General features: G+C 35.5%; 3 protein-coding genes across 4 annotated transcripts; all 3 read left to right on the top strand.

The window, feature by feature from the left end:
- The first annotated feature begins 410 nt into the window (after positions 1-410).
- Positions 411-12,329, top strand: LOC131437428 (ninjurin-A-like). 2 transcript variants are annotated; one of them, XR_009230759.1, is made up of 4 exons: positions 411-1,043; positions 10,273-10,578; positions 10,642-11,502; positions 11,572-12,329. XR_009230759.1 is itself a non-coding variant. In XM_058606758.1 (3 exons), exons 1-3 carry the CDS (start codon positions 840-842, stop codon positions 11,014-11,016), a joined length of 885 nt encoding a protein of 294 aa, XP_058462741.1. In that variant the 5' UTR covers positions 411-839; the 3' UTR covers positions 11,017-12,329. The 2 variants fall into 2 exon arrangements, 1 of the variants encoding a protein (XP_058462741.1); XM_058606758.1 differs by having other exon boundaries at positions 10,642-12,329.
- A 5,350-nt stretch (positions 12,330-17,679) lies between these two features.
- Positions 17,680-26,117, top strand: LOC131437724 (ninjurin-B-like). Its single transcript, XM_058607248.1, has 5 exons — positions 17,680-18,049; positions 18,610-18,640; positions 25,392-25,441; positions 25,504-25,703; positions 25,783-26,117. Exons 1-5 carry the CDS (start codon positions 17,714-17,716, stop codon positions 26,021-26,023), a joined length of 858 nt encoding a protein of 285 aa, XP_058463231.1. The 5' UTR covers positions 17,680-17,713; the 3' UTR covers positions 26,024-26,117.
- Positions 26,118-26,237: 120 nt separating this feature from the next.
- Positions 26,238-27,072, top strand: LOC131437725 (uncharacterized). The gene is made up of 2 exons (XM_058607249.1): positions 26,238-26,608; positions 26,690-27,072. Exons 1-2 carry the CDS (start codon positions 26,367-26,369, stop codon positions 26,841-26,843), a joined length of 396 nt encoding a protein of 131 aa, XP_058463232.1. The 5' UTR covers positions 26,238-26,366; the 3' UTR covers positions 26,844-27,072.
- The last annotated feature ends 280 nt before the right edge of the window (positions 27,073-27,352 follow it).

The raw sequence follows: 27,352 nt of genomic DNA, 5'->3' as shown, positions 1-27,352 counted from the left end.
ACAGAAGCACGCAGACGAATGATGCCACAACAAACCTGAAAACTAGCAGAAACATGAACATTAGGCTGTCTCAAATACGGGGAAAACGACAACATGAACTTTTTATTTCTGAACATTTTTTTTAATGGCATCGTGCTATTTGTTTGCTATTAACTAGAATTTGTTTTTGTGGCTTAGTAAAATAAATCGAGTGTATGAAGTAAATTAAGTTTTCGTTGAAGTAATTCAGGCTTTCCCTTAAAATATTAGTACAAGCGCAAAAAACCCGCAGTCGATGAGACGACCTAAGACCCAAACAACTCAATATATGTATACTCTACGGCAAAGACCGTGTCCGCTCATGTTGTTGTAGTGGTTTAAAAAAAATCCAGACGACTGCGCACAGTATAAACTTGATGCTTGGCAGTCACTTGAGGTTTATTTGTGTTTCGATCGTTGTTCGTATCGAACGGAAGCCGCCGCAGATCGTTGCTCGCCGGTCGACGTTGATCTTTGAATTCCATCTCCGTGCCAGTGCTGTGTTCTTATATCATTATCGAGTTCGAGTTGGAAATACGCGCCCGATAGTTGAGTCAGATAATTCCTGGAGATGCTTCGAAAGTGAACGTCGCTCCCGTTAGCGAATAAGTGAAAAAATTGTTGACTTCTAAATTGATTAATTGTCTGAACGTTGGACGTATTATCTGTTGACAACGATTACAGAAGGTCACTGAAACCTGTTCTTGGGAATTTATCATCGCTGTGTCGGAGATGCGCTGTTGAAGTAGTGATATCATTGTTATGCTTGTTCATCATATGCTTCGGAAATAGCAAATTTAAACCAGTGTTGAGTATACAACATGGCCAGCAGTAACGACAGTGATAAAAATGTTAAAATAACCATCGACGAGGACAAAAGCAATGAGTCAGTGCCAGTTACGCCCGTCGTACCGGATGTGGTCAGCCAATCCAAGGATGAAGGCCGACCACCGAAATCCAACAGCAACAGCAGAGGTCGACAGTTAAAGCCAGAGACACCGGGCAGTCGCAGCAGATCGAACAGTGTAAGTTAAATATGCTACCGTATAAGTCCTTATCGGGAATTCTTGATCGTCACGAACTATTCGTTATAATTGGTTGCATGCAGTAGCCGTGGAACAATATGCAATTTGATAGGGGGAAAGCTACCACATGAAGCCAGAATTGCAGCGAATTTAGCATAATTACCGATTCGAATCGAACGATATCCGGAAAGGGGTAAATAATAGCCATTCAAATCAATGTTTACTATTTTCGTATGCGAAAGGCTGTGTATTCACTCGGAAACAAAGCTTTTCGGTCGTATTTGTCAGATACATTGTTCGACTGGAGAAGAAATGTTGGAATGATTTACAAAATTACAATTCCAAGATTCGAAAATTTCTAATTTTTTAAATTGCTCAAATTTTTAACGAATTGCGGATAACGTACATAGACGAGTATTGCAAATAATCAACATTTCCACTACATACAACATTCACGGAATATAATTTAAACACTTCCAATCTTTCACATACCATTACAAGTAATCATTTATTAATCCGCACCACAGCACTGGGTGTTGCATCTGTCGAGCATCGTCATGAAGCCACTGCTAGTGTGAGATTTTTAGAAAGCGATATCTCAATGCAACCGAAAAATGAAAATGGGCCCACGTTGAATGTGTTATGGCGAATTTTTGGAGGGCATCGCCTTCACTTGCTGACTGTTCGTTCGAGTGGTTCACCGGGTGAATGACCAGCTAAGGGGTAACTAAAATTATAAGCTTTTGGATGTAAAACAGAGATCTCTAATTTTTCGGACGCTTTATAACATATGAATTATACGGATCTGCTGTGGGCCATACATTTTTGTGTTCACACAGAACGACCGAAATTAGCTCTGCACCTAATTCGTATTACTGTTTTTGAATTAGTTGATTTCAACAACAAAATTTCCAAAATAACTATAGATTTTGTTAAAATTGAGAATTTACTTTGCTGAAAAAACTCTTATTTTTAGAGAATGAGTTTAGTTGGCGAATATCCAGGACAGAAACCAGCAATATTTCAATCCAACACGAAATTCTCATTAACAACTAATTTTGTTATTAAAATCAGAAAATTTGTTTCTATTTATCTATCACCATCATTGCTGAAGGACAGCACAAAGAAAACAAAAATGATATTGGTTTTATTAACAAGATTATTAGCCAAAAACTCATGAGAAGTGTCAAAGCAAAACAATCCATTAAAAGGCTAAAAAGGACAGTCTTGTTGAAACTGCTTGCAAATTGTTTTGATGTTTTTCGCATGTGTTACGATATATCCATATATAAATTTCTAAACCGATTTGTAAAAATGACGTAGACTCTTAGTGGAAAGTGTATTTATTCAGAATTTGTGCGCATTTGAAGCGATTGAGCGTAATAATGTTTTTACGCGGAACAGTGAAATGAGTTCCGAATGTTGCACTCTAATTGTATATGTCAAATGATGTTTTTTGTATCTTCCAACCTTCCGGGCTCTGCCGTCCGGAGTACTACTTGTATTCGGTTTATGTTTTCCGAGTGCTCAAAGTTTTCAGTGAGCGAGTCGATTTCACAAAGTCGAATGAAGAAAGCAGTGATTTAGAAGAAAAATTTTCAAAAAGAAGTTTATGTTTCATTCATGTCTTCTCCTCCAAACAACATCGTATTTATACCTGCCAATATAGAAAAGACAACCGCGACTGAAATTTTTTTCGGCAGTAGTGTGCCATATAGTGGCTAGTAGTCATTACGGTGTTAACGTTTTTTCGGTGACAGAGCGCCATATAGCTGCAAATTGCAGAAACCAATTCAACCATTCATGTTGGTTGAAAACAACGTTTTATTTCTCTAATTCAACTAAAAAATTAGTGGGCCTTATCTAAGAAACAGCAGCACGTTTAATTGGTGAATTCAACTAAAAAAAGGCAATTCAACAAATATTTTATTATTATTAAGGGAATTAGAATTAAAAAATCTAAATTAGCAAAAGTAAGATTTTTTTAGTTGTCTCAAAAAATAACTACCTAATTTAAGAAAATCAACTATTTTTTTTCTCCAAAATGCTGATTTCGGTCTTTCCGTGCAACAATATAAGATGCCGAAAGCAGAGCCATGCATTTACGTGTGTTTTCTTTTGATAGATGGCGGATTATAACATTGATAATAAAGCCCATAACACTTCTGTTTTTGTTGACATAGGTCATAGGTCTGCCGTATGGCCTAAGGTTGTCTTTTGATCTATAATGGTCGTTCACCGGAGAGTCATCTTCTTTGGTTGGAGTAATCGTTAGCTGGATCTTCGGTGGTAGGAATATGATAATCCATATAAAAGCACTGCTTTGTTGGTATATTATTAAAGAAACATCAGCGAATAAAATAATCTGCGTCCCCCACACTCAGAAAAATCTTCACTTCAATGCTACGTGAAAACGTATGTGATTTTTATCCATAGAACTTTTCTTGTAATACTTATGTGAAGTATAGATAGTACAGAATGAAGTCATGAACTCTTAGTCCACATTTGTATCACGTAATATCTACGTAAATTTTTTCGTAGATTCTATAGAATACTTTTGTGAAATTTATACAATGTTCATTTAAATTGTGCTGTAAAATTTATTTCATCTGAACTTACTTTTTACCAGAATTTTTCTTAATAGTCACATTATTTTCATGTAATTGTTACTAAAAAGTTCTATATTGAATCTTAATAATATATATTGGTACTAAAAACTAATAGATTACATAGTCTGTTGGACATAACATTGCGATAAATTTTGTTCGCACGCAGATATTCTGAAAATTTTACTTTTTAAATTCGTTTCTGTTGAATCACTGGTGAAAAATATCAAAAATACAGAATGCATTGTTCTAAAACCTTTCTCCGAAGCAGCTAAACGGAAGCAAACATTGTTCCCTTTAAGGAATGCTTTCAGCTGGAACTAGTAGTTCAAGATGTGATTGATGTGCTGGAACACAATCTAGAGGTTTTGCCTTTTGAACTCCGCTGTAGAAAAAAAAAACAAAATTGAATTGTATTTCAGTTTCGTATTTTTGGATCAGGTTTTGTGTTCCAGTTTCGTATTTTATTTACCCTAAAATCACTGTGATAAATACCTTAGAAGGGTCAAAAGGGATTTGGCCTATGTTGTTTGCTCTAGGTTTTTCAACTGACGCCATATTGCGAGCACAAAATGAACATGACAAAATGAATTCAAGTAAGTGCGTGACACATAAAATATATGTGACAACAGCAATAATTCTGACATATGGTTCATTACATATTCAATCATGATCCGCTGGTTGTTAAGAAGATCACGTAAACTCCGATGACAAAGCCATTTTTGGAATCTACGTGTTTTTTCAGATAAGGGTTAACGTGTGGATTTTTTTGAGTGCAGAAACTATAAGTTTTTTAATTTTTTTTCAAGCCAATTCGCGTACAAGTTTTACGAGGCCGATTGAGCCATATTTTTATAAAAAAAAATATTTTTTTTTACTATTGAATCTCGTTGTCACCCTTTTTCTAGGGGGAGAGGAGCTTCCATTTCTATCTTGCGATAATTGAGGGGCCCTTTGTTCGTGGCTCGTCACGTCATCCATTGCCGCATCGGTGGTATCGTTGGCCCACCTAACGAACTTTATAGATTTCATCGGATTTTATCGAGAGAGACTTAATCCCTCATACGATGTAATTCTTTAGGTGAAATGTAGTGGAATGCGCTTTTCGCGTTTTCGATCAATTATTCAAAAACTAAACCGATTTTCGAAAAACTAAAAACACTTAAGTTTTCGCAATTAAATTTATCATAACTAAGTATTCTTAGAATTTTGAAACTTTGCTTTGCTGAGCCGTAATTGATTTTTTAAATGTATAAACGGTTAATGTTCCGTTCCACGGGGATGGTTTTAGAACTGAAAAGTGGTGTTTGTGGCAGAATTTCACAAAGAATCTGAAAATGCAACTCAAAATTATATAACTTTAGCCTAAACAACCGAAATTTGAAAAAGTTTACATAAACTTTTCCGCATTTTTTTTTATTGCTTGCGCGCTGCTGTTTCGTATTGAGGTGGTGTGAGAAAAGCACGGTGGGCACGGTGGCATTTTATCGTAAGCGAAAATTACTACGATTACGATTGCATAGTTAGCGACACGAAGAAGAATAAGAATATAACCACTTTCTACTTATTCGAAGATGACAATGAAAGTCAATTAGAATTGAATATATTGGCAGTAATTCCAGTCCAGTAATTTATTTTAACAGTGTTCGAATCTTTCAAACTTTGAATATATGCTGAAAAACAGTTTTCGAATCTTTCACACTTTGAATATATGCTAATTCAATCGTTATTGTTAGTGATTACTCTTACACTAGAGCTATAAATAATGAGTAATTATGAATGACTAACATGAGGCTATATGTATATGTATTGACCAACTTGCTAACCATGTATATGCCTGAGTTTAGTAGCAAACATGGATTCTCCTTCAAAAGAACGATTGAAGACAAGAGAACATTCAAGTATTTTTGATATCTTTGCCAGTCGTTCACCAGGCCCTTCCCGCCGATGAGATAGAATTTACGTAAAAGTATTTACTTGACATGCATGATAGAGCGCGGTCGAATTTACTTATCGAATACATTCAATGCCAATATATTCCATTCTAATTGACTTTCATTATCATCTTCGAATAAGTAGAAAGTATTATTTATGTTGTGTCAATAGGATCGTAGCACTAGCCATGTAATCGAAGCTATGCTATGAGTCGGCTGCGAATTCTGTTAAATCAGAAAGGCCAAATTTCTCAAAAGGAATGTAATTCTAAGACTTCCACACCCAGACATTTTCCTGGTGTAGATTCAGTATTCTCCCATTACTGTTCCACCACTCCTTGTCTGCGAAGTCTGTTGAAACAAATGGTCATATTCAACAATAAATGTAATACCAAGACCTTGCAATGCATTGAATTCAACAGAATTGCACATTATTAGCGCGCAAGCAATAAAAAAAATGCAGAAAAGTTTATGTAAACTTTTTCAAATTTCGGTTGTTCTAGCTTATATTTTATAATTTTGAGTTGCATTATCAAATTCTTTGTGAAATTCTGCTACAAACACTACTTTTCAGTTCTAAAATCATCCCCGTGGAACGGAACAGTAACCGTTTATACATTTCAAAAACCAATTACGGCTCGGCAAAGCAAAATTTCAAAATTCTAAGAATACTTAGTTATGATAAATTTGATTTCGAAAACTTAAGTGTTTTTGGTTTTTTGAAAATCGGTCTAGTTTTTGAATAATTGATCAAAAACGCGATTTTCGCATTTCGCTACATTTCTCCTTAAAGACTTAATTTGTCAAATGACGGAAAATTTAATTTGGAATGACTTAATGCTAGATGAGCTTGAATTTTACTGGTTTCGACTGTAACTTGCGTTCTGCTAGCAGGTACGACTGTATGAATTTAAATGTACCTTTTACCAACCTAGCAGATGCATGCTTCTGTGGCTCTGTCGACTAACAGACGTACTTGCGATCCGATGATTCTAGGTTCAAGTCGCGGCTGTTGCTATCAGTATTTTTTTTTATTTCAATGAATTTCATGTTATGGAGTTTTAGACACAATATTAAATGTTTGTCCACGTAAATTTGCGTGAACTGCGACGCTACATTTATGTGCATCTAATAAGATGTAAAATCAGAGGATTTTTTTAAGTGTGTACCCTGTACAAGAATGGATAGAACTCAATCGGGAATATCTCTTGTTGTATTTAAGGTAACAACATAATAACAAACTGAGCAAATGTGTGTGTGTGTGTGTATGTATGTATGTAACAAAAATATGCACACACTTTTCTCGGAGATGGCTGAACCGATTTTAACAAACTAGGATTCAAATGACAGGTCTCATGGACCCATAGCCTGCTATTGAATTTCATCCCGATCCGACTTCCGGTTCCGGAGATATAGGATGATATGCACCAACAAAATGGAAAAAAATATGTACTCACTTTTTTCAGAGATGGCTGAACCGAGTTTCACAAACTAAGATTAAAAAAAAGTCTTATGCTCCCATAGCCTGGTATTGAATTTCATTTGGATCTGAATTCCAGTTCCGGAGTTACAGAGTAATATGTGATAATTAGAGAAAAAGTGTGCATTCAATATTCTCTGTGAAACAGCTCAACCGATTTTCACAAACGAAGATTCAAATGAAAGATCTTATCGTTTGGTAAAAATTTCTAGAACATTTTATCCAGATCCGACTTCCGGTTCCGGAACTAAAGCATGATATGTTCAAAATTACCAATTTCATTATTTTTTTTTTCACGAACTATGGTCAAAAATAGGTACAAATCCCATAAAACTGTCTGATAAATTCTTCTAGTTTGCAGAGCTTTTTAGTTTGTGGGCATAAAAGAAAAATTCGGCACTACTGGTCCCCCCTTTTTTCTGTTCCGGAAGCACCAAAAGTGGTGTAGAAAAACTTAAAAAATAAAACTCACTTCGATTTCTCTGCGATGCTTTAACCGATTTTCACATATCTTGATTCGAACGAAAGCTCATATTGTTTTTAACGCTACTGTGAAATTTCATCCGGATCCGACTTTCGGTTCCGCAGTTACAGGGCGATGAGTGTCAAAGTTTTCAACTCGCCATAAGAATGACAATATGTACCACACCGAAAGAAAAAGAAAACACAAAACAAATGATGCGTGCTATGTTCTATTTCGTACACGCTATGACGAAATCGAAACGGTTACGAATGTCTGCTACTAGTGTGTAATATTGGTAAAAGACGGTGCTGCGGTTGATAAAAATTATAGCTATTTTATGATCAGTACGACCGAAAGAATAAACGAATTTCAATGAATTCAAATTTATTTGAAAAAATATGAAATTTTCACATCCGGTAGTGCAGTAATACCGTGCCGGTGGTGTAATGTTGTCAATAATAAAAATTATAAAAGTAATAATCCTACTACATGTTTTATGCTGCTGATTCATGCTGTTTAGCTTGACTTACATATGCAGAAGTAACAGAAACGCAGGTTCGAAGAGTTTGTTAGATTTCGTTTAATTGATTTAATCTAAATAGAGCATGAGATAGTAAGTCTAGGCAAAATTGTTCCAATTTTTAGGTCATATTTGTTGCTGCAAACAAACCAACTTCGGCTATACCGGTCATCTGAATCCGGTTTCGGAAAAATTGGAAATGGTGATTAAAAACTGCAAACGAGTTTCACTCTCTTTCCTTCAAGATGGTCAAATCGATTTTCACAAACTTATAGGTTCAAAAAAAAGTTACTTACAGTTTCATACGGAATTCCTTAATTTGTTGTGGATACTACTTCCGGTTCCGGAACTACAGGGAAAACAGGATTTGAAGAATTTGTTAGATTAGGTCCGAACAAACTTTCCTATTTCTATTCAATAAACAGTTGTTTTTGCGAATTTCACAGTAATATTTTAGATGTTATGAGTAGTATGAGAAAGGCATCATTACACCACTAGGTGGATAAAAAAAAGTTTTTTTATATGTTCGGTATGAACTAGTATTAAGGTGAAATTTGGTGTAAAATAAAAAACGCACAAAATTCCAAACACATGAATTGAATGAATCATCGCGCAAAGCGTTTCGTGTAAAACCGATACATAGAAATACAGAATATTTTCAGTGACGGCCATTATTAGCCATTCAATTTATAACCAAAATGCTCTTATAACTGATTTTCTCGCCCATAGCGAAATTATCCATTCTTTGTTACATAAACCCCCCAAAATCTCTGGCATGAGCTGTGTACTGCTCATTCGGTTCTTAAGCGAGAGATATTAAGGCTGAGTGTTGCACTTGTTGTGGTCGACCGATCACCTATACATCTATGTAATTCTTTAGAAAATTTAGAAAATATTTAATAGAGAGAAATCAACTCGTAAAAAAAAATGTTTTCATGGTACAAGGGGTGCAATGATAGTGAAGAATTCACTCAGTGCTTTAGGAGCTCAAGAAAATTCATGAAGAATTCACTCAGTGCTTTAGGAGCTCAAGAAAATTCATGAATTTATTTTTCTAGTGCGATTGCAAAACATTGTTCTAACATTTTTTCCGAATAATTCTGATACCAGTTATAATCGGCAATTTTTTTCGACTTGATTCAATCTTCTATTAACACGTGTAGTTCTAATTCAATTAATACAATGAATCTGAGAGTGTCAAGAAAATATACAGTTTCAAAGTGTTAATCAGTGTTTGGTTTGCCAGGTGATAATTAATTATTTAATATTCTGTGTTGAAATCTGCATGCTAGTATTCACGTGCTGATTATATAATATATTTGATAAAGGAAAAAGAAAGAATCCATTATTTTTATATCAAAGTAAAATAATTTATGTTTTGGATTATCGGATTTAGGTGCGACAATCATCGTTTTGTTTTATAATTCGCTATCATTTTTTGGGTAGTTTCATAATGTCTCTCTCTCATAGTCTTGGTTCCTATAGGTTCATCACCTGAAGGAATTGCTTGTTGTTAGGTCCGTACGTTATAATTTTAACTTCACGGACAAGTTTCGGCGAATCACTGCTGACGTTTGTGCGGCCTGGTGTTGTCCTGAAGGAACACGACCAGTGCGAATTTAATTTTCAATCGAATAATATAAGATGAAAATGTAATTTATGGCCGCTGACCGTCAGCCTATCCCTACTAATTCATTTGACTTTTGCTGCCATTTTCAAGTGAAGCTTCCTGAATTCATCGTCAGTTGAATAATCGTACCTAGTCATTTGAAGTTTTGCTTGCTCAGTTTCAAGTGCCAAGTAGTGTAGCTGCTTCATTATCTTCGCTCTTGGTAGTAAGCAGATTGGAACGAATAGAATTATAAATGGAGTAAAGTATTAAAAATGAAAACTGAAGTAGGAAACAATTAATTTATGTGTATTCTGTGATATAAACGAAATGTTAGATCATGTGGAACAACTTATAATAAATTTACAGTTCCCTCAAAACCCCAGGCGATCCTTCTTGGCCGTTGGTTAGTGCAAATAAGATTTTGCTCGGTCGGTTACTGTAAAAATGGAATTCCATGGAGTAGACAATGATGATGTTTGATAACATAAACGTTTAAAAATGTATTTCACGTATAATATTTCATTTATTTGATCTGCACTCATGATCAGCTCGACACAGTTCCATTGTTTTCGGTTCCATCACCTGTAATATATAATTTTTTTTATTACCTTCAGCGATCGCCTAACCGGCGAGCAAGGCGCGATATAGCGACCGCCCACAACGATGCCGCACCATTACTTTCAACGGATGAAGTAAATCTACCAAGACAGAAACCGCCGATGGCTGGTCCGGAAATGGATAATGATGAACCCGACGAGGATCGCAATTATGGTTCCAACGATAATCGAGGCATTGATGACGGGTTTTTGTCCGGTGGACCGAACTCAACTGAAATTGGCCGAAGAACACCAGATCGCAGAAACAGTAATCCACCGCCATTTCCGTATGATCCTGAATATGGACCAAATTTGCCACCAGGGGTGGGTTGTGTATTTTTCATTTCAATTTCCCGTAGTTATTGAATGTTGTTGTTATTTTTTCAGGTAATTACAACAACAAACGGGACACGAGTCATTCCTGATATGAACGTTTATCAGCAGAAAAAGAGTCTCGCTCAAGGAATGATGGATTTGGCACTGCTCTCGGCCAACGCCAACCAGTTGCGATATGTCCTTGAATCCAATACGCGGCATCCGTACTTCTACGTCAGTTTGGTATTCATATCAACCAGTATAATTTGCCAGGTTGCAGTAGGAATAGGGCTCATATGGAAGAGTCGATACAATATTAAGAGACAGGATGATTTTTGCAAGGCCGATCGAATCAATAATATGGTGACGATTGGGATCTTCATTATTACGCTTGTCAACGTGCTTATTTCGGCGTTCGGAGTAGCAGAACCGGCTAGGGTCGGTTAACGAAGTAGATCTGAAGTGGAATCTCACTAGGTTTAGGAATAGCGTTTAGCGTTAGAACTAACTTCTAAAGTTTGGATTTTATTTGACTATTCGGATTGCATTTAGAACTGATTTTTCGACTACTTGTATTATCTTAACGAAAAAAAATTGTTTTGAACAGAAAAGGTGTATTTATTCGTTGATTCCTTTCACTGTATTTTGTTATTTATTTCGTGCAAAGAAACTTCATGCGTCACAATCAGAGTTAAATTATTGAGCAAGAAAATCCATTCACTCAAGATACTTTGAAAATCTAAACTCTCACTTGCTACTGAAATTTATTGAATTACAAAAAAATTAATACTGATAGCGACCGCTGCGACTTGAACCGAGTCATTGGATAACATTGTACATCTGTTAATCGACTGAGCCACAGAAACACACATCTGCTTGGCTAGTAAAAGGCGCATTTAAATGCATGCATCGCACCTACTAGAAGAATGCAAGGTACAGTTGAAACCAGTAAAATTCTTGCCAATCTAACATCATTAAAAATGAAATTTTTCGTCATTTTAGAAATTAGGTCTTTATGAATTCCGTGATATGAGGGATTAAGCCGCCAGTAAAATTCATTTTTTTTTGTGTGAAATGAATTATTTTTTACGCTCGAATAGGTTGGTCTCGGAAGAGGTAAATTTACACGATTATTTCTAGGTGTGTTATTCTGTCAACTTCTATGAGCACTTGTGGTTGTAATGGTTCAAATTGTAGTCCATATTTCCAGACACCACCAGCGATAACATAAAGAATCTGTGTAAAATTTTGCAAAAAAAACTTGGAGTAGGTAATGTCAGAGACATAGCCGTGGGATTGGCGTAAGACTGCATTCAAGATGTGTATAGGTATTAACTGATTTGATACCGTTTGAGATTTTGTAGTATTGAAAAAGACCATTCGGTTTCGGAAGATTGCATTTGTATTCTAGGAATTAGAGCGGCAGTTCAAGGCAGTTTTCTAGATAAGTTCTTCACGTTACTTTTGAGAACCTGAAAAAGATAGCTCGTTTGGTGCGATTTCGCACAGTGAAAAATACACAAAGCTAATCAAATTATTCTAGATTTGCACTAAACACATGATTTTTACTTTCTAATTGCAAAGAAGTAATTAATAGTTCTTTAGGTAACATTTTGAGCCATTAGAACAACTGCCACTATCCTTATCTCCAATAGAAATGTCCAGCATCCAGCTGGATGCCAATGCCGATTGATTTAATACTGAACCAATTTTTGTTAAGAACTTTTTTTTTACGTTATACACTTTGTATTTTTTTCAAAAACGGGTGGTCCTAACGGCCACAAAAAAAGAAAAATACAGAATTTTGATGTCGAATATTTCAAATCGGATTTGCATATTGCATTGAAAGAAACTATCAAAATGCTGTACGGGACTCATTTCCGGCTTTCAGAAATGCCAAATTATGAAATTCTCTACGTTATTAAACCCTTCGAACATTTTTCTCGAACGCAAGGCAATCCAATGCTAGCCTTATATGTGCGCGTTTGGTGCGAATTTTGCACAGCGAAAAGTGCACAAATCTAATCAAATTATTCTAGATTTACACTAAACTAACATAATGATTTTAACCTTCGATTTGCACAAAAGTCAGAAAACATTTAGAGCCATTAGAATGGCTGACTTTTTATAATGTTTCTCATCGTTGTCCAGTTCTCGTTAACTTTTTCTCCAATGCAAACAACTAGCAGCTGGATGACGCATTCGCTTAAATTGCTCACAATGCCGATTGATTTAAAAGTGAACCAATTTGGGTTAGGAGCTTTCTTTTCACGTGATTTCCTTTGTAGGCCACAAAAACAGTAACATACAGAATTTTGATGTCGATTATTTCATTTCGGAGTTGCATATTTCATTGAAAGAAACTATCAAAATGCTATACGGGATTCATTTCCGGCTTTCAGAAGGATCAAATTGTGAAATTCTCTACGTTATTGAGGAGCAAGACTTTTTGCTAGCGTAAGAGAAATGTCAACAATGTGTGCGTAAAAACAAATTCCTGCGATTATTTTCCTTATGTTAATCAATAAATCTACCATATGGTTGAAAAATAAACCAATCAGTTCCACTAACACATTTGATTAGCAACACACATGTTCCTATATGGATTTCCTCTTGCAGAAATTATTACGATATAAAGATTTACGTACCTTCTATAAGTAAACCCGCAAAATGAGAACCTTTAATTTAAAACGCGAAAGGCAATGGATATGGAATGTTGTCGTGAAACTATTTATTTCTCTGGAAAACTGCTTTTGTAACAGAAAATGTTTAGTTTTGTTTATTTTGTGTAGCGCAATCTGATAAAAATGCATTGAAGCAGTGTTGCTAACTTTTTTTTATCAGGGAATTAAAATCTACATTCATAATATGTAAGCAATTTTCCATCAACCGTTAGTGAAAAATTGATAAAAACAGATTTTTCATCCAAAAAGTAAGGATTAACATTCATTTGAGAATATATTATTGTTAAAAATGATTGTTTGAAACTCAATCGTGCCACTTTGATAAACTGGTTGCACTGCATATATGAACACATAGATTTACGATATACGTACCAAATAAGATGTACGTAATACACAAATTACCATCACAAGTAATGATCAAATTATTCTAGATTTGCACTAAACACACACAAATCACAAAGATGATCAAATTATTCTAGATTTGCACTAAACTGATGATTTTTAACTTCGAGTTGCAAAGAAGTAATTTTAATACTTCTTTACATTGATAAAAATTAGCACGATCGATTCATATGTAAACAGACCTTCAATTTAATATTCTTTTTCGTTTCAATACATAATCAAAGCGATTTTGTTTTCAGATTTCATGCGCAAATTCACTGAGATGCAATATTAGATTATATTTCCCTTAGTTTTGATGTGTTTTTCCTTTGGATGTGATATGTTTTACTATTGAATCAAATGTATGTGCAAAACACTTGATTCGATGAACTGTGTTTCAATTGAAATCTATGTGGAAAACAATGTGACATTCGTATGAAATTCATATAGAATCTAGAGGTAACGATATATCTTATCGTTTTGATGTGCATTTGTGATAAATGTGGTACGATTTCCACTGATTTCCATCAGTTTTGACACTCATTTTATGAGTTAAGTGTATATTTTCATGAATGTCATGTGTTCTACAAGTAGTAATAGCTCAAATGCTTTGCACACGATACTAGCGTGAAAATTATTTTCAGTGTAGATAACGTTTAGAGCCATTAGAACGGTTGTTTTTTTTAAAATGTTCCCCATCGTTGTCCTTTTCTCGTTAAGTTTTTCTCCAACGCAAACAACCAGCAGCTGGATGACGCAATCGCTTGAATTGCTCACGAAGCCGATTGATTTATGGATAAAGGAACCTGGCCTTAAGACTGAGTCATAATCGTAAAGCAAGTATTGTTTGTTTGAGCCTAACCAGGAATGGAATGCCCTAACATTGCGCCGTATGAAAAAAACGTAGCAAGCTTGAATTTCGGTAGAAAGCTACATGGATCACGTGTCTGTCAAAAGATAAGACTTTACTACACAACTTTTTTCGAACAGGCTACAAACACACGATGGTAAATGGACAGGTGGCGAGATTTTTATGTGTGAGTGCGGTTGTCATTTTGTTTTTGGAAAAACAAGAAGATATGGAGAAGAAAGTGTAAATATCGAGCGTTACAGGATCATTCGCCGAACCACGTTAAGTTTCTATAACCGATAACAATGTTTATTTCATATTTACCAAGACGGAAATACATGATAACTTGGAGAAATTAAACTACATATCCGAAAACACCTCATATTAGCTCTAAAAAAGAATTTTGAGCCATGTTTTACCCCGGTGTTAATTGCTTGGATCCCGGCGCCATACTTAATTTCGTGAGAAAATTACAAACACAGCCAAAGCCGCTTTATCTCGCCACCAGTGTTGAAAGTCTATTCGCACTATTCCCGGTGAGGAATATCGGTGGCAACCAAATGGATTTTATGCCGGATTCCAATACATGCACACGCCGGCAGCTCAGTCATCGCCGATGAGGAAAAAACGTTCCGGATTGTCCCGGATCGGTCGTCCCGGTATAGTGCGAATAGAATTTTTGGGATCGAATAAAGACTGTTTCAGAAAGTATGGACGCACTTTGATTTCGCTGTAATAATTCACAAGTGTTAGATATTCAAATTTTGTTCGATATATTGATAATATTAGACTACAACAACAGAATATTATTTTCAACATTTGCTACTTCGCCATTGTAGACTAGCTGGCGAACCTTCTTGCGAACGTTCCTCATTAAATTTCGTACAGACTTCTTGGCGACAAGTTTTGACACTTTTTTCCATTTTTTTTTCGAACTGTTGAATGGTTTCGGCTGCCGAGACATGTTTCCTAAGATGTGCCTTCGTTAATGCCCAAAATTCCTCAGTTGGTCGAAGTTGTGGGCAATTTGGTGGATTCATGTCTTTTGGGACGAAAGTGACATTTTTGGTAGTATACCATTCTACCGTAGATTTCGATTAGTGGCAAGAAGCAAGATCTGGCCAGAAGACAACCAAGACGGGAATCGGCCTGATCGATGCTTCTTGTTTCGGACTACGTTTTGGTTGTTTCTGCTTCTTATAGGTTCGAAGATTCAAACGTTCTTTAGCACAAAGAACATTGGACTTCGAAGTGCCTACTTTTTTGGCCACATCCCGAACTGAAACCTCCTTCTTTTGCTCGAACGCCTTCAGTATACGTTTATTCAACTGAGGGTTAGCAGGACCTTTTTTTCGAGCCGTTTTCGGTTTATCCTCACCGAACTTCCTGATTGCATTTTGCACGACTTTTTCACTTACTCCTTCCATTTTTGCTATCTCACTCAGTGACAGTCCGCGTTCTGTGCACCACCTGCTGAAAGTTCCTGCATTTCGAAACAAACTAATGAAAACGAATAAACAACTGCACAAGTGGTTAGAGAAGAGTGTAAACAACAGGACGCCAGCCAGATTCTGAACCATTGCGAAATGGCAGCGGTTTTTGGTTGCGTCCATACTTTCTGGGACAGTCTTCAACGCATTCTTATGTCGTTTTCGCTTGAGAAAACTGAGACTGACCAGTGCAAAATCAGTGTAATCCACCCCACCAGTGTTTTTCCAATAAAAAACGGCATAGGTTCGAAACTAGCTTCAAACAAACGGTTTGACAGCATTCTCAACAAATTTCAACAGTTTTCGCTCACAGTTTCCAGGAAAAACTGGTCTTTTACTAGAACTAGAACTTGAAAATTATATTTTATATATGCAGCTGTATAAAATTTTGTATTTCGAATTCAACGAAAAAATAAATCGGAGGAGGAGAAGAAGAAGAAGAAAATGAATTGAAAATTCAGTTCGCTTAATCTCACTCAATTCCGGTAGATTTCCTGACCATTTCCTTTTCAGTTGGACGCGAAATTCAATCGGAATCGTTTGTTGCACTGCAATTCGCATTGATTCGGATTCAACACTGAATTGCATGCACATAAAATTCTGAATGAGAATTCAAATATGACATACTGTGTTTTGTAATTTGAATCAGTCCGTCATCAGACATCCTTAGGGCATGTTCAGGAGTATTTTAGTTCTAGATGCATAATTTATGTCAGCTACAAAATTTAAATCTGGATTTTATAACAAGAAAAACTGGCAGTCCCAGCAGTGTTTTACTCGTGTTTCAAATATACAAAAAATAGAACTGCATCCTAGACCAGTTTTAAATTTATCAGAAGAACTGGTCGAATAAATAAAACTAGAACGGCTTGCTGGGGATTCGTTTGTTCCAGTTTCTGTTCTATTATAGATTTTCCATATAGAACTTCTAGCTGCTGAATTTACTCTTATATTTGTCTGTTTACTCACGGTTTGTAAACTTTACTGCTTGCACTGATGACAGAAAAGAGTGTAATCGCAAATTTTAAACGCTCTGTGTACACTATATTACAATATTACATTTCACTAAAAAATATCGAATCTGCCTTAAAGTAGGTGGTTGAAGGCATATGGTATTGGTCCTACAAGCCGGTTGAAGTATGTTGCAGTTAGTTTTGTTCGTATTACCGACCTCCAGTTTTGTTTGTGACATTACCCACCCACGTGTTTTACCCTAGCCTGATTCGAACACGGTAGATTACTTTTTGGTTGCATTTCGGTTTCACATACCCGCATTCCGACCAGCTTCATATGCAAATTCCAGAACCAGAACCCGATTTTTTTTCCTTAAAACTGAGACGTAACATGTGATATGTAACGGTTCTGTACGCTACAAATCGGTAGAGAAGTCTGTTGAAATAAAATGGTAAAAATTAACAAAAAAGATAGTAATACCAAGACTGTGCTTTCAAAGTAGAATTCAAGCTTATTACATATTTTCAGGGAAATTGAAAACATCGACGCACACGACACAACTTACGAAATGTAAAGTGCAAACATTTTGGTTTTGTTGTGTGCCATAGGATTTAGAAAAACCTTGATATGTACGGACAGAGATACTCAATGTGTTTGATAACGAATGATGCATAAAACTTGAAGTAAGTGACACCTGCTAATATCGAATTCTTTAATCAGTATTAACCAAAAGTTCACTCGAACAGTAGCTTCAAGCGCAATCGCAATAAGTTTGGCGTCGTGCAATGGAGAACGAAAAAATGACCAAGGAACAGTTTTTCGATATAGAAGGTTTGTTACAAAATCTAAGAGATCAAAATGGGAACAGAACGAAAGCGAATGAAGCATGCTTATCGACATTGGGCCAGAAAGTAAATGGCTCTGAGCTAGGACGTACGCCACCCGCAAACAGTGTCACCTCAACCTCTCGAGAACTGGTTAGATACCATTCTGTGGTGGACCTGGAGGAGTTAGAAGATGACTACGGAAGCTGCAAAGGCTCAACGGAGAATGTTAACCATCAGTTGACTAAATTTGTAGAATCCGAAAAATTCAAACCGGATTCTGTCGTCGCTCAGTCGGTAAATATTATACTTGGATTAGTTATTAATTTGGTTTCTTATCTAATCGAGAGGATTAAGAAGTATCTTCGTGAACCTTGTGGAATATCCGCGGGAATAGACATTTTGCTTGTGTATGCGAGGAAAGAATTTATTTTATTCCACTTGCTTTCATTTGAATTGATTGTTAAAAACTTTGTAAGAACCGGAGCAAAATTTTACATCAGTTCTGAAATATTGTACAACTTTTAAAAATATTGCGATTGTGTGAGTAGGTTCTGTTTACTTACGAACATCATTTCCGGTGTCTTCGAAACCAACAATTCGAAACAAATTTGACCAAAGGCAGTTCAGTTAACATGTTCTTCGATCTGTCACCGTTCTTTCAAAAATTTTTCAAAATTGAGTATTCGTTATTGTCAAATTTTTGGCAAATCGATCACTTTATCACATAGCTTATTAGATGATTATTTTCTGAGTGCAGCGAAACTGATGTTACTTAGTAGTTTGTCAAACAAATGTTAATGTTCAAACACTATCGCATTCTAAAAATAATGTATAACTTTATTGTTTACTTGCAGGCAGACAAACCTTCTAATCAGGGATTCCCAGGTAAGAGAAATTTACCTAACTCTATTTTTTGTGGTTGGTGTTGTTTAACAAGATTTACTAAGTAACGACCGATTAAAAATGGTTAAATCTCAAAGAAATTTTCTATGGTACCGAAACTACAAATTACCTGAATTATTAAATTGGGTTGCGGATTTGTAGGATTTTGAAGCATTTATTCGTAGGAGAAATAAACTCGATTTGTTTAATTTTGAATGATTCGCCCTTCTTTGAAAAATAGCCTAATTGTCGATGATTTTCAGTAGCTGAAGATTCTTTTTCTCATAAGAAGCGCGAGCGATTATCGCGAACATTGCTTATTGGGTGCACAGATAGGCAAATGAGTACTGAATCAAAACATCACCAAAAATAGTGATTCGAGTAGTATCCGTATAAATATGCACGGGTTCAACCCTAGAAAGCTCTATGGGGCACATTTGTACCTCAGCAAACTGTAGTTAAAGAGAGTATTTCGACGTAATGTAGAGACATGTTTTACAAAAAAATTACAGTTCATAGTAAAATTGACCAAAGTCAAATATTATTTCACAAGCTTCTTTGCGATAGGTACTATTTATTTGTAAATACATTGAAATTTATTATTTTTAGAGAGATTACAATTCTAGGTTGAAAATGTACCCCACGAAAGCGTTTACGTATAGGATTATTCGTGTTACAAAACGTCAATTAAGAAATATAGGTCCTTACTTTTAGAATATGCCCCGTATTTCAATAACTTATTTACTACTCTACTTTTCTTCTTCATCGTCTTCTTCTTTCTTCTGGTTGGCGTCACCTCACTTGAGATGACGCCGATTTGATGGCACAGTAACTAAGGCTATATTGCCCGTTAATTTTCGGTTATAGCCCAATAGACTTTCTTTTCACTGGACTACAAGCGAAAATCTCGCCGTGTGGCTTTGTCGAGTCGTCAAAGTACGTATAAAAATCCTTTCTTTCTTGTGAATTTTCTCCGGACTAACACAATACAACGTGCTCACCCATTGAGAGTTTCACCGGAAGTCCACTACTCGACTCGATTGATCATTTTTAGCTTGCTGTACCCTTTCAAACAAAATATTGACAGATGATATATCGGTCGTTATTACGGAAAATGCGTGAATATTTGCCCTATTCATCTGAACATTTTACAGACAAAATCTATGGTTATAAAACTGTTACCAGTGTATCAAAATATGATTTGAGTCCCAACGGAAATATGTTGGAATAGTTTTATGATATCCTACTAAACATCGTACTCCCTATTATCAGTTTGAATTGAATTTTACTTTATATCAGATTGTTTTACTTATCAGTGTATTAACCCGTATATAATGAGACACACGATTGCATACCCATAGGCGAATAAACACTGACAAATTCTTAAGCAGAGTAACTGTTATACGGCAATAGTGATTTGTGGGTTTCATTGCTTTATGGACTACCGGTGTGACTTTAAACATGCCTTTTAACCAGATGCGAAACCAATTCAATTAAGTAACCAGGAAGAAAGAGTAAGCTGCTTTGCCTGTACGGATCTACCGAGGCGCTCGCCGGTGGTCACTTTAAAATTTCATAATCTCATAATAAGTTACTTCGAGTGAGTTAGTGAATTCTTAAAATCAAGCAAAAACATAGGGGCTGGGGTCCACTAGGAGATTGATAATACCACTAGGAGATTGATAACAGTACCAGATTAGTATTATCTTTCTCCGAACAGTTCTGAAAATCAAGCAAAAATTAGGGGGGGGGGGGGGGGGGGGGCGGAGTGGTTGAGTAGATTAGCGAAATTAATAAATTGTCCCTAATATGATTAAAAAAACGATGCTTTAAACGGTTTAACTTAAGTTATGCACTGACAATTTTAGTCAATGTATATGAGTTTGGGTGCACCAATCGCTTGGAATTATGGATTTTTTAACTTTCGGAAATCTTATGATAGGTAGTAAGCAGATGTGGAATATAAACCACACAAAGAATGAAAGGATTTCAAAAAGTTTGTTTGGTCGGTCGCATCGAAATTTCATGCTTCTTGATGTGTTTAAAATTCATTCAGCAACACCATGTTGGCGGAGTACTATCAATGAAACCAACAAATAACATTAACATATATGTTGTGATTATCAATAATTATAATGATAAGGAAAACATGTTCAGTCATAAAGCATGTCATGCAGCTGATTAATTTACCCTGTTTAACTTGAATATCATACACAGGAGTAACAGCCCAGCTAGAAGTGATTTGCAAATCAATTATTAAAACCAAACATCTCTATGGTAGAAAATAACATTATTTAGTTTGAAATAAGAATTAAAATATCAAAAATCATTGCAAAGTCTGCATGCGAAAATACCACCAAAATATAAAATTCTATCATTGTAACTTCAAAGCAAGAGCAAGACGAATTTGATTTTCTAGCTTTGAGAATAGTGTATCAAAAAATTTCTCTTATCTTATTCTGATGCAGTATATTCAATTGTATTCCATTTGAAAAAGAAACCACTGGAATAATTGTACTTACTGAAATTGGTATGCCTCATCAATAACGAAATAAGATATAATATCAAATCTTGATACTAAATAGATTTTGTCTAATCTATCAAAAAGATTTCTTGGATTAAATATCAAGAAAATATGAAGTATTACTATGACATTGCGCCTGCTGTGTGCTTAAACCCTGTGCTCCTGTTACTTCCATAAATTAAATTCATGTCAAAAAGCGTATTATTGAGTTGAATCAAAATAGTGCATCATCATAAACATCATCATCAGCATCAACCAGCTGGAAGTAAAACAAAGTCTTTTGTCGCTCTAATCACTATGTGGTGTGAAATATTTTTCTAAACTAATTTTGCATGGAGCATTGCTACTGCGTAGAGAATGCTATCATGTCTTATCTTGATCATATGTGATTTTCCTCCACCAAGATCAAATCTGATCGAATCATCCAATGATTGAATTTACATGAATCAAGAATCATTCTAGCTCAACATTACTACCAATTTTGTGTGACGTACCGATTTTGATCGCTGTGATTTAAAGATCACTGATCACTGATCAGAAGTGATCTTTATTGGGAAAGATCACAAGCGATCTTCTTCGGCAGTGATTTCGATTTAATGAGGTTTTGACTTTATTTTCTCAGCCCTGTATGCTATACTAAGGAAGCTAGCTAAAAAAATAATATATCTGTGTACCCCTAGGAGAATTAAAACAGGTGATTTAAATGTTTCATCTATTCCGATCAAATACCTAATAATAATATTTATAAAATAATTTCGATGATTTTGTAGTTTAGAGATATTTTTAAATCTAATGATAGCATGTAATAAATCGATTTTTCCCTCATATTTGTATGGTTTGTCATACATATTGAGTATATATTGAGATGAATTTTTATTTTGAATTCGTGACATATGACATAGGGGAGGTGGGGGGTCTTTGCTGCCGTGACAATTTGTGACAAAGGGGGTTGGGAGTCAAAAATTGCCAAAAAAAACGTGACGTCTTTTATGAACAGCCCCTTATCAATGTCCGGCTAGCTTTGGAGAAAATTTTTCTATGGTATGCTTTCTTCTACAATGTCATTGCATGTCTTTCAAGATTATAAATCGAATGATAAAAATCAATCATAGTGCAAATCCGTTAATATTACAAAGTTAATAACAGAGATAATATATATCGGTTTATTTAATAAATAGTAAAAAAATACTTGTTCGATAAATTTATATTTTTTTTCTCGGTAGCCGGTTGCCCAGATCAACCAATATAACGAATTAATAATTTCAATAAATAATCAAAATAATAAAGCGGATATAATAAACAATCAAGTCGTGCGTGAAATCTGTTGTGCTTTGTTTGGTGATTTAATATGATTTTATAAAAAATTTTAGAATATGTCACTACGATGAATCAACTATATTGTTTGAATCCTATTCACTCGTTTATTTTGTAGCAGGTTCCATTTAGAAAATCCGGGGAAGTTTTTATTCGTTACGCGATAGTATTTCAAACTTTCCTTCAGTTTCCACGAACAAGAACTGCGAATCAAGACCACTCGGGACTTCAGTATCGGATATTGTTGAAACGTACGTTCGGAAAGTCACTGAATTGTTTTTAGTGCTTACTAGTAGTGATGTTTGATTTTAAAAAGCTTTTGATTAGTTCTGCTGAAACTTGATTAGTAAATAAATTAGTAATATCAAGGTTCTACGATCTGAATAATATACGTAATTGCTCATTCATCTAGTAGAAGGAAAAAAAATCAAAGGATTAGTTTCTTGGGAAACTGAGATCTGTCCAGCTATTGTCCCGAGCCTACGAACAATCCGATACACGAAACGTAAAACTGAATCGCAATTTACAATATATATTGTTATTAAATATGTCTGTTCCTCATTTGAACTCAATTTTTCTCAGCAACAGAAACCGATTGAATGAAGTTCTATTGTACTTCTACTCTGTGCACGGTTGTTGTAACGCAGTAAAACATTTACAAAGTATTACTAATCATTTTTTGCTTTATGGTTCGCCTCGACTAATTAAAACAAATTGTCAGTCAGTTATAACTTTCAATTGATGAAGATTGACAAAATGACTACTGGAAATCTCTTAATTCACCTAGTAGAAAAGATAAAGATCTTGCAATATGCACAAGGTAGTGTCCATCGTAATATGTTGTTTGTATCCATAGAGATAAAACCATATGTTCAATCAAAGTAAGCGACACCAAAACTGACTCGTCCTCTTTTCAATTCTGATCTTCGAACAGAACGGAAGTGTATGTAACTGGTTCGTAAACCGAAGAGTAATCTAGACATCCACGATGGACACAAATTGTAGATTTTGACAGTACTATACTAGTATTTAAAATAAAAGATCTCAGCTTACTCAATAGTATATTATTCAGATATTTGGTAGAGTAAATTGCGAATGTAACATATTAGCACTATAACTTTAAAACGTAATTTGTTTTTTACTCTTTATATTCATTTTAAAGTTGTGGTCAAAAAGATTGACAAAATGACTACTGGAAATCTCTTAATTCACCTAGTAGAAAAGATAAAGATCTTGCAATATGCACAAGGTAGTGTCCATCGTAATATGTTGTTTGTATCCATAGAGATAAAACCATATGTTCAATCAAAGTAAGCGACACCAAAACTGACTCGTCCTCTTTTCAATTCTGATCTTCGAACAGAACGGAAGTGTATGTAACTGGTTCGTAAACCGAAGAGTAATCTAGACATCCACGATGGACACAAATTGTAGATTTTGACAGTACTATACTAGTATTTAAAATAAAAGATCTCAGCTTACTCAATAGTATATTATTCAGATATTTGGTAGAGTAAATTGCGAATGTAACATATTAGCACTATAACTTTAAAACGTAATTTGTTTTTTACTCTTTATATTCATTTTAAAGTTGTGGTCAAAACCTGCGAGTCGAACATAAGATTATGTCACTAAACTATTGCTATCAGAAACTACTCAATATGTATGTTTATAGTAATTGGTTCACCCAAAGCTAGATTCTTGGGTGTGGTTTTTCTGGAAATACGAAAAAAACCCTTCTTAATCCGCCTAGTGGTGTGATAATGCCTTTCTCTTCTTTCATAACAGTCTCATGAAAATATATTTCATACTTTTCTTAAATATTTTCGGATACTAATTTTGACACCAATTGATTCAGATTGATTCGAGTAGCATGCTTCAGTGTTTATGTCCCAAAGTCAGCATCATTTTTCCAAACTTTACGAAAATAGAGGTGATCCCAAAATTTTGGCACCCTTATATATAAGAGCAGTATCAACGTGTTTTGTCGGTTACGTCAGTTATACCATTATATCTCCGGAACCAAAAGTCACAGCCATTTGGTCTTCGAACTTGATCAATGGTCCGATAGTAGCTTCCAAACGAGCCTAAGTTTGTTAAAATCGGTTCAGCCATCTCCGAGAATCTTGCGCGGTAAAAAAAACTGCGTTTTGGCAGTTACGTCACTTATACCATCATATCTCCGGAAGCAAAAGTCACAGTCATTTGATCTTCGAACTTGATCAATGGCCAAATAATAGCTTTCAAACGCGCCTAGACTTGTTAAAATCGGTTCAGCCATCTCCGAGAATCTTGCACGGTAAAAAAACACTGAGTCGAACTGAGTCGAATGGTATATAACACTATGGGTCTCCGAGGCTCCGTTCGAAAGTCGGTTTTTCCAGCAATTCTAATACCTTTCTATAGAGAAAGGCAAAAACAGTTTGCTTTCGAGATGATGTTTCTCCAAATATTTGGGGTAACTCAACTGAGTAGTCCCAATTATTAGAGAAGATATGCTGGTTTGAATCCTGTATAAGTGAATTCTATATTGCTAATATACTTTTTGATATGTATTTCGTCTTTTTTACATCTATTTAAGTATGAACAGTAAGTTTTAGAAATGACTCATAATGCGTTATTTGTTCTATCCAATTTTATCACTTTTTGAAAGCTAAACGAAGTGGTAATTCTATTGATGGCATAGCATTTCAAGTATGGAAACTTTTAAATTCGTTTGGCAAAATATCGATATAATATCAATTTTCCATAAAAAATCTTTATTTTGTCCCCACGTGCGAGTACTATACAGGTGCCTGAATGTAATCGTTTAACAAATCACACATCTTGATTTTTTTATCCCTGTAATATATATGTTTTTTCTTCCCCGTTTTCGTACTTTGCTAATATATTATGTATAAATCTTTGATTGCAAAGGACCGACCCAAACTCCTGGATTACTTCCTCGTCACGAAGCACATAATGCGGTATGAAAAAGCATGGACGATCGTAAAGACATCTAATTAGATATAGGAAAATACCTTTTCAGGAACTTTCGAATTTTGTCCAGAAAAAATCGATCGCTCAGGGTATGATGGATCTGGCCTTGGTATCTGCCAACACTAATCAACTACGCTATGTGATGGATATCGGTGATCGACATCCATATTTTTACACCAGCATGGCTCTCATCATCACTAGCCTGGTGATGCAGCTAGTCGTGGGCTTGGCACTTATTTATAACAGCAGGTGAGAATCAGACCAATAAAAGCATATCTTTGAATTAACGATCGTGTACGAATAATTGTTTTCGATTCCCAAACGACAGGTTCAACATCCGAAAACGACTAGAGATGCGATCAGCCGATCGCATCAATGACTTATCGGTAATTGGTGTGTTTTTGATCACGCTAGTCAACGTGTTTATCTCAACATTCAACGGAGCCAGCTCAGCACCATTTTCCGGCGAAGTGTTTCCAATGTCAACTAATGTGACGACCACGTCGTCACCGGATGTCGGAAGTGATCACACTGAAACCATTTCCAGTGTATACGGTGATGGAATATGAACATAGTTCTCAAGTCTTCCGCATATGTCAAAAGTACCGAGATGTACCAACCGAATTGTATGCAAAACGTACCAGATAGATGGTTCGTTGTTTGTATTTAAATTATCTTCAAATCTCGCTACCTATAGAATTAAGCAGGCGATGCTACCCTTGGAAGTGTCTCGAATTTTATGAACCAAATCGTTAATGCTCATTTGTCTAGTACGTTGGTAAATCAAAGGTCGGAAATCAACCTCAGTAGTCCATGCAGCTGGCCAGTTGACAGACAGTTTCTATTTAGGTTTAGTAAATAAAAAATAAACATTTGATCAAAAATTCAAAATTCCTGTGAAAATAAGCCACAATGAATTGTTCCTGTACGGCTCAAAAATGTCCTCATCTTGAGTATATTCGAGCACTTCTAGAAACTACCGATACGTGCCAGGCGGAAGAGCTCACGCCAGAATGCGGAAGGAGTTTTTATTGGCAGCGACTTAGGAAAATTGTTTGCTACGCTGTAACAGCACTGGAAATCGTCATATACTTCTGGTTAACGATGACCAAGGCCGCCCTGCTGTTCTGGCTTCGTCTGCTTGACTCCAACAGGTAATAAATATTAACGTTCGAATGGCTCCCAGTCCGTAATCTAAGTTGCTTTTGTTTCCATTTCCGCGACACTTCCCATAGCTACTATTGGGTGGGATTTTTGGTGTTTGCAAGTGCACTGATCTCTTCGCTGCCGGGGGTTCGTGGTTCAATGTCACTGGAAGTCGGTCCGTCTGCTGTTGATGGAACTGTGGCAGAAAAATCTTTGAGTACGGCACTAATTGTTATTAGGTAGCGGATTCTAACGTAGCGAACGGGGGAGTTGTGACAAAGATGGGAACACAAAAAAACTGTAAACTATCAATATGATCGTCGTTGTTGAAAAAAACTGCAATACTAGTTATAAAGCCATATTTCAGAGGAAGTAAACCACGAGTAGAAATGGACTTTAATTGGCGATGAGATGTTTTATTTATATAAAATATTAGTCGATAATAAATCTTAACAGAATGCTTTTTACTGATTTCTCCTGATTGTTTGTCAATGGACTAGTATTCAATTGTTGTGATTCAATTACTAATTCAACCAACTGCACTAATGTAGCGTTTCCAGACTAAAATTTGGAAACGATTTTAAACATCGTTATTTAAATCAATTAACGAGCATTTTGTAGCAGGAACTACCTACAAGTTTTGTTCATATATTCGAAAGTGTGTATCAAATTCGGCGGATATTGGATGAACACTTCAATATTTGGAACTTATACGTACTTGAACTGATACCGAATCGCAAATCACCGCACAT

Source organism: Malaya genurostris, chromosome 3, assembly GCF_030247185.1.
Source record: "Malaya genurostris strain Urasoe2022 chromosome 3, Malgen_1.1, whole genome shotgun sequence".
Classification (NCBI taxonomy): Eukaryota; Metazoa; Arthropoda; class Insecta; order Diptera; family Culicidae; genus Malaya; species Malaya genurostris.
Note: the sequence above shows the minus strand (reverse complement) of the source record. Positions and strands in the feature narration are given on the sequence as shown.

Coding starts and splice junctions, on each gene's coding strand:
- LOC131437724 (XM_058607248.1), top strand. CDS start 17,714: ATGGAGAACGAAAAAATGACCAAGGAACAGTTTTTCGATATAGAAGGT. Junction 18,050..18,609: donor ATTCTGTCGTCGCTCAGTCG/GTAAATATTATA, acceptor GTTTACTTGCAG/GCAGACAAACCTTCTAATCA. Junction 18,641..25,391: donor TTCTAATCAGGGATTCCCAG/GTAAGAGAAATT, acceptor TTGATTGCAAAG/GACCGACCCAAACTCCTGGA.
- LOC131437725 (XM_058607249.1), top strand. CDS start 26,367: ATGAATTGTTCCTGTACGGCTCAAAAATGTCCTCATCTTGAGTATATT. Junction 26,609..26,689: donor CGTCTGCTTGACTCCAACAG/GTAATAAATATT, acceptor CACTTCCCATAG/CTACTATTGGGTGGGATTTT.
- LOC131437428 (XM_058606758.1), top strand. CDS start 840: ATGGCCAGCAGTAACGACAGTGATAAAAATGTTAAAATAACCATCGAC. Junction 1,044..10,272: donor GTCGCAGCAGATCGAACAGT/GTAAGTTAAATA, acceptor TATTACCTTCAG/CGATCGCCTAACCGGCGAGC. Junction 10,579..10,641: donor GACCAAATTTGCCACCAGGG/GTGGGTTGTGTA, acceptor TTATTTTTTCAG/GTAATTACAACAACAAACGG.